The sequence below is a fragment of the Drosophila yakuba genome, chromosome 3R (assembly GCF_016746365.2).
Source record: "Drosophila yakuba strain Tai18E2 chromosome 3R, Prin_Dyak_Tai18E2_2.1, whole genome shotgun sequence".
In the NCBI taxonomy this organism is placed as follows: domain Eukaryota; kingdom Metazoa; phylum Arthropoda; class Insecta; order Diptera; family Drosophilidae; genus Drosophila; species Drosophila yakuba.
In genome coordinates, this window is record NC_052530.2 from 13898238 (window position 1) to 13907422 (window position 9185).

The following is a 9185-nucleotide window of genomic DNA, read 5'->3' on the forward strand; positions in this document are numbered from 1 at the left end:
CGAGGTCCGGGTTTTTAGCCACAGATAAGAACTGTGGGGGTAAAAGTTATTTCTCACTATGTATGAGTGATATTCGAAATGGATTTGCCTCCCTTAGCAAGCTTCTCTTCGTGAAAAGCTGTGGAAGAGAATTCACGCTCTTAGTTCTTTATGCATATATATATGTATGTGTTAATAAATTATCTCGCATTATTAATGTAGCTCTCTGAAAGAGTGATTTAAAAATCATAATAGTATATACAAACCCCCTTTTTTTTAAAAGAGAAAACGCATTTTCACTACAGGTTTACAGCAACTACAAAAGATAATATTATACTTTTTGATACCAACAGTAAACAGTTCATGTTTGTTTTAATACTATTTATTTTATTTATCAGCGAAGATTCTGAGCTTTTTGTGGCTTCCAATCAATTGACAAATCGTAAGAGTAAATATAAATATCTGCTTTATATATCAATATGCATGAGATGGGGACGAGCAGCGCTCAGAAGAAGACATCGAAGTCGCCCTGTGGCTGATAGCCAGCTCCGGGCGGGATCAGCTGGGGTCGCTGCTGCTGGCGCTGTGGGCGTGGCACGATGATGTCGTTGATCTCGTGGAGAATGCCATTGGTGGCCACGACATCGCACTTGGTGACGCCGGCGTTCTCGATCTTGGGACGGCGATCGCGGGTGATGCGCAGATGCTGGCCAGAGATGGACTCAATGGAGCGGACAAATGGCCAGTTGGTTGGGATGATGCCGGCACAGCAGACAACATCCTCAACGATATGGGTCTTGACCAAGGCCAGGGGATCGGCGGGCTTTGAGCCCTCACCGGACTCGTTCAGCTCCTCGAAGACATCGTTCTTGGGCACCAGCAGGGTGAGACTCCTTGAGTCGTTGGACAGCAGCTGGGTGAGATTAGCCTTGCGAACCAGCTCCAGGAACTTGCTGTAGTTGGGATTAGCCTCCAGCAGCTTAAGCATGTTCTGCGGGAAAATTTACAAACAAAATTGAGCAATATATTCCATGAATACCACTAGGAACTCACATTCTTGGGTGGTGCCAAGGCACGATCCACCTGGTGGAGGACGGATCCGCAGCTCTCATCATCGAAGTGCACCAGGCGGGCGCAGTTGACCGTTGCCCGGTTCATCACGTCCGAGAAGAGGGCATGTGTGGAGTAGAGATTCAGACGCACACTGGATCCAGCAACCGTGGGCAGGGATTTTTCCGACAGGTCACAAGTCTTGATCATGGGCTTGACCACATGGTAGTTAAGGAACTCGAGCAGATCCAAGTTGTGATTCAGCAGTTCCGGCTGTTCCTTGAGCATGCGAGCCCACTCCGTGCTCTGCAGAGCCTTGTCGGTTGGCGCAAAGATGGTCACGTTGTCCAGATCGTCGAACTGATCATCGTAGCCAGAGGCCTCCAGCAATCGCTGGAAGATGGTCAGGTTCTTTTGCGACATCAACGAGGTCATGGGCAGAGCCGACTCGGTGGGCAGGATGGTGTCGATCACGTGCAGGACACCATTGGTGCCCATGATATCGGCTTCAATGATTTGGGCCAAGTTATTGATGTAGATGGGATTCGGCCCAGTCTGATTCGCAGCGCGTTGGGTGCGGTTGAGGAGCAGGGGTTCTCCCAGCAGATTGTAGGCGGTCGTCTTGGCTCCGGGAACAGTGGCCAGCGAGCAGAAGGTGAGGTCCAGCAAGTGGTTCTTCAGGATGTCTGCAGAATGAATGGAAATCATATTGGATTAGTCAACTGGTTGTGGGTACGTTTCCAGGCCAACTCACTTGAGGCACAACCACGACCCTCCTTGAGAGCACGACGCAGATGAGGTTCCAGCTTGTCGAAGGCGGCGTCGGTGGGCACAAAGATGGTCACCGGCTTGTCATCCTCCAGCATGGCGCTCAGGTTGGTCTTCTCCAGGACAGTGCGCATAATGGACATATCCGCACGCTCCCTGATGATGTCCATAAGGTTCTTGGTCAGCGGCTTCAGCACTCCACCCAGAGTGTGGACAAGGGCCTGCTCCGAGAGCTTGTCGTGCTTCTCGATGGGCACACAGTTGGCGGCAAAGCGGTAGGGTTCCAAGCCCAAAGCCGCCGGCAGCTGGTAGCTGTTGATGCGGATCTTCTGGTCAGGCAGCTCCGTCTGCAGAAGCTTCTCATTGGGCACGTCCTCCAGCTGAACCTCGCCGAGCACAGCGTGCAGCTTGTAGATGGATGGCTTTGAAGCCTCGGCCTTGGCATCTTCAACATTCTGCGTTTTGTAAAGAAGTCTCTTTTATTTAGATTACTCTCAGTAACCAAAGGCATGCTCACATTCTCCTGCTGATGGTGACCACGGTACTCCATGAAGGCGGCGTCGTTGGGCACGAAGAGGGTCACCTTCTTGCCACTGCCTGCGCCAAGCATATCGGCCAGCTCGCCGGCGGTGCGAGCGCTCTCCAGGAACTGCTTGGCACCCATGTCACTGGCCGTGGCCTCCACGTCCTTGATGTCGATCTTCTCGCAGGGCGTCGTGAAGTCGGCGTTCCTGGGGCGTCCATAGCCATAGCAGCACTGGCGGGTCATCGTCAGCGTTTTCTTCTTGCCATTTTGATTCACGCTGGGGGGGATAAAGTGTTCAATCAATTGGATTACTATATACTCGTATTGTGTAATCCTGGGGTAATCTGCTTACATCTTGGTGCAGACGTGCTTGTTGGGCTTCTCCGCGCAGGAGTTCACGCTGAATTGGAACTGGCCAAAGAGTGGGGATCGCACCACGTTGGTAACGCCATCACGTTCCTGGCCAAAGGTGTCCACGGTTTCTTCAGCCTCCGTTTCGCTGGCCACGGTCTCGTCTTCCTCCTTTTCGGTGCACACATTGGGGCTGAATGGAGCGAAAAATTGGTTGTTGGTTAACTATGTGATATATGTGATGAAGTAATCGTTCGACGAGGTAAATGGGATCACTATATTGTGCTTATAACTTGTTACTAATAATCATTTGCTATATTTAAGCCATTATCATTCTCCTGTTAGGTGTTCTACAAATTCCTTTAGACAAGTTTTAGCCAAACCTACAAATTATCTGCTAATGAGTTGCTCATATATCAGACGTGCAAATCGAAATGTCAATGCACTATATCGTACAGCCTACAGTATAATTCTGATTCAAACCCAAATTGCTATATACCCGCAACTCTGAATCCAATCCAACTTAGCTGGTTGATCAGCACTCGCTAACCGAGTGTTTGCCCAATGGATTTGCACAATGAGTCGGCATAGAAAGCATAGTTATACTATACAAACTGAATTTTATGTAAAAGCGTTCGTGTGTTGGCTTAACAGCTTTGCCAGTCCATCAATTCAATTATGGCAGCGATGAGACTCCTCGCATTTTGGTTTCTGAATGCGAACTCATTGTGTGCGTAGATTTTAGAAATTTCTCACTGAACCATAGATACACAGTCGCATATGTATATACATACAATATACATTTATATGTAGTTTGTAATGCAGCTAATTTTTCAATTTGCCACATCTGTGACTTTCATTTCACTATGTCCGCAGCAACGAGTTCATCGCACACTGCAAAAAAGACGACAAGTGGATTTCACAATTTATAAAAGTGCAAGCTCGGCTGTAGAAACCGTGTAGTTGTGCACTTATCCAATATAGTCACTACATCACTATATCTCTATATATTCATTCACTTTTCCCTATATACTCATACAGTGCCCATCTGGTTGGGCAATTAATCAAAAAGCAGCAATCGATCCCTGGAAAAATATTAAGCAGCCTCAGCTGCGGGTAATCTTGGATGGAAAATTATTTAAGTAGGTATTTACTAGTTAATTGATATGCTCGATTGCCTCTATAATGGCGATAACCCATCCAAGTTTATACAATTACAGATTACTTTGGAAGACACCATACCCCGTATGTACAATCATATATTTAATGGGCCGCATGAACTTGACATTGTGCTCTCTTAATTGCCAAATGCCAAGAACAGCGAAGTTGGACGCAGAATCACTCGAGTGCGGCGATTAGGAAAGACGCCAAATTACTGACCATAACTGGGGGACTTTTCAGCAATCATGTCTCAGTCAAGTGCCCTTGATCGATGCCACTTACCCCTTCCACCAGGGCTCCTGGGCAGCTCCAAAGCCGAAGCCTCCGAACGAGTTGAAGAACTCATTGCCAAAGAAGGGGAACGACTGCTGGAAGAAGATGGCCGGATTTGGTGCATTCACGTCCGTGGTGATGGTGTCCACATCTGCGAAGTAAGGAAGCGCAATTAAAACCACACTTCAAATTTACTGCTGTGCTATTTTATATATATTTAGTAACTATTTTAATTAAAACTACACTCAAAATTTATTGCTTCAAACTAAAGTATTTCCTTTGTTTAACACATTTAGAATATACTTTAGTGACAATTTTAATTAAAACTGCGTCTAAAAATTATTGCTGTGCTTTAAACTAAAGTATTTCCCTTTTTAACACATTTAGAATATACTTTAGTAACCATTTTAATTAAAAATACATCTAAAATTTATTGCTGTACTTCAAACTAAAGTATTGCTACCTGTTAACACATTTAGAATATACATTAGTAACAATAACTACTTTGAGCTTATGCTTGCACATAATATTCTTTAAAGTACTAATTTAGCAAGTGCATTTTTAATGGCATACTGTCACTATAATTAAGCAATTGATTGCTAATCAAGGTTGGCTACCTCTTGCTATTGCAGGGTAGTTTATGTTTTGTGGAATTAGTCGCGTCCTAGATTCAATTTTAGATTTAAGTTTCGATTTAATTTCAGATTTAATTCCAGATTGATTCGAATTCGACTAGGAAATAATTGCAACATAAATAATTAGAAGAGTTTCGCGCTTCCATTCCAATTTATTTCAAACCAATTTCTAAGTATAAGTGAGTATAAAACATATAGAATAGATTGGCGCACTTACTGAATGGCTTCTGCTCCACACCGCTGGGAGTTTGGGCGGGAACGGTGGCCGCCGTCTCCTGGCGACCCTGCGGCTGCTGCTGGTGCTGCTGTTGGTGCTCCAGGGGCACGAACTCCGTGTCGAATCCGCTGCTGAATAGGGGCAACAGGTGAGATGAGTGGAGCTGCGGGGCCAGCGGGGCGGGTCCGTTCCAGACGCTCGCCATCCGCTGCGACGCCTGGGCATGCAGTGGATCGTGGGGCTCGAGCGGTGCGAGTGGTGCGAAGGGCAGGGGCGCGAACAGGTTGCGATGCGCCGGCAATGGGTGGGTTAAGTGTGGCATAAAGCTGCAGATCGATGGGATAGGGGGTGGGAGTGGGCATGGTGGGTGATGTTTGGTGGTGTAGGGTGGTGTAGAGTGGTGTGGTTAGTGTATACAGTAAATGCTGGCTGGTGTGTGAGTTCCCTTCATGCAAATTCCAATGCTGAGCGGAACGAATCGAAACGGAACCGGGACCCAATAATTCATATGCCTTCATTGTTCCCTCGCATAAAAAGAAGCTCAACTCTACCCCCACAAAACTAAATACATGTATCTATCTGTACGTAGTATATATGCTGATCGTGCTCATTGTTTAGGTTTTTTGCGCAGCATTTACCTGTGCCGCATACTAAGCGCCCCTCTCAGTGGAACTCCTATTTAGAATCAAATGAAAATAACTTTTTAAGTGCCGAAACAATCGCTGAAAAAGGCGAACAAAACTTGGGGAATGTTCCTGCACTTGTCATCCATCAACTGAGATTTATGTCAACGGATTTCGGTTTCAGTTTTTCTGCGTCTCCCAATGCATTCGAAATCTGGAAACTGACTCAGATACTTTCTATGAAGACATACGCGTTAGCCAACTTCAAATCTTTTTTCCTTCGCTGCGGCTCATTAAAATTCGCTTCGCGGGAGCTAATTAAAAAAAGCTCATAATAAGAGCTAAATGAAAAATAAAAGAAAAACAAAACGAAACTAGCTGGTAATAAACAATAAAACAATAATGCCCGAAAAGGCGAAACGTAAACAATTTGTTGGCTGCTGACTCTGAGGTACTTCTGTGTATCCGATTCACTTCTGGTTGGAGTTCTGCCTCTGCCCAAGATGACTCATCCAGGCGGGACGTGATCGGCAGGGCTCAGAGTGGCTTTGATAGTGATACAGACGATTTAAGCCGACATTACGATGTAGAGGCTTGGCCAGTTGCCAGATGATTTTGTTCCTTTTTTCTACTTCTACCCTGTCAGATTCACGGGAAACCACGCAGCTTGAATCAATTGAATGTCCATCAATCACCATAATATTCAATAAAAATTAATGCTTAAATTATTCGCATTAATAAAATACGTTACAAAGTTATCATGACAATTTTAAATTACTTAAAAGTAAGTCAAAAACTATTGTGTTTTCCATTATATTAACTATTGTACGTTGATTATTCAATGAAAGGAATATTTTAGAAATATATTCATGAATAAATTTGAAATAATAAAAAAATCTAACAATGGAACCAGTGCATTTTTAAACCTAGGAACATATAATCTTGTCACATTTTACGAGAAATTTTGTATGTAATGATTTAAAAAATCAACTCATGAGATTTCAAATATATCCATTTAGCAGTAAATCAATGACTTGATAATTTGTGAAAGATTAATGAATATTTGAAGTGTTTGTTTTGGGAGCGAGGTATTTCAGCCCACGCTGAATATCTGTAGAATGCATATCCAATCCGTGAATCGAATACAATTTGCAAGCAAACTAAATTCTGTCCGGTTGAAGCCAGAGCGAAAGTCATTGGCCACAGAAATTTCCAGGGAAATGTTTACGGCGAGGGCAGAGATGGATCCAACCAAATGGCTGCCTGATTTAATTAAAGCGCAGCCGTGGCAGGCAGAATAAAAAACATTTGGAGAGCGTTAAAGGGGGAAATACGACAAAAACAAACCAAATTGTGGGTGACCCAATTCGAGGGCAGATTATAGAGTTGGCGGGGGCATTCTTTAGCCGGCGCATTACCCCTTCCCACACTATGCCGTGTCAAATGTCAATTGCTTTCAGGGCCAAAACCGTTCGAGATTTGTGTGTCAAAGATGAGCCAGCCCTGCGGCGGATTGAACCCCAAAGGTGGCAAAGTCAGCCAAGTGTGGAGCGACCGGCGAAGATCGGAGGATGAAGATGTGGATGGATGTTGTGCTGTTGGTTGCCCAAGTCCCGCGGTGTTGCCCCACTTTGGTTGCACATTGTTCTCTTGCGATGCAGTATCTTTCGCAAAAAAAAAACAAAATAAATAAGACAAATGGAAGACTCAAGTCGTGGCCTTTGTACATTCCCAATTGCGGCAAGAACACCAACCCGGTTCGATGCGGATTTATTGGCAGACAATCTCTGCGACTCAACAGTTTCAGTTTAAGGTTTATCAATTGAGGTCAATACTCGCCGGGCTTTGGACTTTCTTTCTGGGGGAACTTTTCGCTCTTTCAGCGCCTTCGCTACCATAAACATTTCGGTCAACTTTATTTGCAGTTTCGTTTAGCGGGCGAAAAATTTCTCCAAGAACAAACAGGGCTTGGTGCTTGGTGCTCTGTGGGCTTTAAAATGTCATAAAAAGCACTGAACCCGGTATTAGCCAACTTTTATGTGGTGTCACTGGGCCCTCCGGCGGAATCCGTGAGTGAAAAAATATTAAAACTGTTAAAGCATTTTGAAGTTGTTTCACATGTAAACCTCGTCTGTATGTTTGCTTTGGTAAGTAGTTGTGAATGAGCAAATCTACTGGGGAATGAGGGGACTCAACAGTTTACTCATAGTTCACCTGGACTTATCTGAGGACTCGTGTGAGGAACCCGAAGAGTCATCGAATTCGGCAACCTCATCAGAACTTGAACTGGAATTCAACATTTTATTTATTGGGACAGGTTCAAAAGGTCGGGCGCTGGGGAAAAATCTACTTGGGGTAGTTCTATGGGACTTAAGCACTTAATATTAACGATTATTGTTCGCAATTAGCTTGGCAATTAGCCTAACTGGTAAAAAACCAGTAAACAACCACTTTAACAATTTTTTTGAAAACGTGATTTTAAAATTTATTGGTATTAAACTCGTGCCTTACATTAAAATTGTTATGAACATTATTAATGGTATCAAACGTATCAGTTTAGGGATTTAGTTAGTCATCAGTTTGATCTTGTATCTGGTTTGAAGTGTTTTTGAGATGGTTCCGAAAAGGGTTTTCAAATATTTCGGATCCACTTGTTAGGTAAAATTTGGTACCAATGGTTCTATGAAATTGTATATGTTAAATTAGACAAGTATTTCGATTTTGGTGGGCTCGAATAGTTTGAATTTTTGTGGGTCCCAGGCATTTCTGGCATCTCAATTTTGTTCCGATAACATCAAACACTTAGTTCATGCCTTATCAGAAGATGTCGATGTATGTTAACCATTAAGCCAGCAACTCAAACCACTCAAACTACGTGAAATGTGCATGAAACGAACGCTACACAGCACGAAAATAAGGAAAAAAATGTTTGGATTAATACTCACTCGCCGTAGAATGGAACCGCCTGGATCTGGATTGATCCCAGGAGGAGCAGGCAGGCCCACAGCCGTAGCATGTTTGGTATCACAATCTTAATCTGGAGCCTCGGTTTGTGAGCTAAGTAAATGAACGAGACAAGCTGAAAGTTGCTGTAATCAAGGGAATGGCTGAAGCTGCCTGAATGGCTGGTTGGATTTGAGAAATTTCACTGCGATGGATGGAAAAACAGCTGGGAAACCGAAGAAATACAGGTTTTCCACGCAGCGCTGCACTCGCGTATGTAGGTGACTGATTTTGGGAGTGAGAGCGACGGTCGAAGAAGAAAATTTTCCACTGTCTTCACGCATTAATTGTGAATATACGGACAGACGACATGTGCTGCCTGTCACTCCCGTGTAATTATTGTCAATTGTCTTGTTTTACAAAAATTGGCACACACTCAATTATCAAATGTCTCTGGCTCCTTTGGCTTTAGCTACTAATCGCAAAAACAGGCACTTGTGGCACTCACGAAAGTGGTTATAGGTTGCTTGCTCCGACGATGTGGCCGCTTCAAGTCGCAGTTTAAAACTAACTGCCCAAGAACGTCGAGCATCTGGTATTTATAAGCTGCTCTGCCGCAGTCGCCGTCGCAGTCGATTCCTCTGCCGCATGTAGTGATC

General features: G+C 44.2%; 1 protein-coding gene across 9 annotated transcripts; it reads right to left on the bottom strand.

The window, feature by feature from the left end:
* Nucleotides 1–345: 345 nt before the first annotated feature.
* On the bottom strand, nt 346–9115 carry LOC6536743 (transforming growth factor-beta-induced protein ig-h3). Of its 9 annotated transcripts, none has more exons than XM_015192438.2 (10): nt 9035–9115; nt 8529–8640; nt 7798–7869; nt 4961–5091; nt 4118–4259; nt 2676–2867; nt 2315–2600; nt 1784–2252; nt 1033–1715; nt 346–970 (listed from the first exon to the last, which is right to left on the bottom strand). In XM_015192438.2, exons 2-10 carry the CDS (start codon nt 8597–8599, stop codon nt 485–487), a joined length of 2532 nt encoding a protein of 843 aa, XP_015047924.1. In that variant the 5' UTR covers nt 8600–8640; nt 9035–9115; the 3' UTR covers nt 346–484. The 9 variants fall into 9 exon arrangements, with proteins under 9 accessions (XP_015047924.1, XP_015047921.2, XP_015047923.2 ...); XM_015192435.2 differs by having other exon boundaries at nt 4961–5088; nt 8529–8662; nt 9035–9111; XM_015192437.2 differs by having other exon boundaries at nt 8529–8662; nt 9035–9111.
* Between the last annotated feature and the right edge of the window lie 70 nt (nt 9116–9185).

Coding starts and splice junctions, on each gene's coding strand:
- LOC6536743 (XM_015192439.2), bottom strand. CDS start 8,599: ATGCTACGGCTGTGGGCCTGCCTGCTCCTCCTGGGATCAATCCAGATC. Junction 4,260..4,960: donor TGTGGAGCAGAAGCCATTCA/GTAAGTGCGCCA, acceptor CTTACTTCGCAG/ATGTGGACACCATCACCACG. Junction 971..1,032: donor CCTTGGCACCACCCAAGAAT/GTGAGTTCCTAG, acceptor ATTTTCCCGCAG/AACATGCTTAAGCTGCTGGA.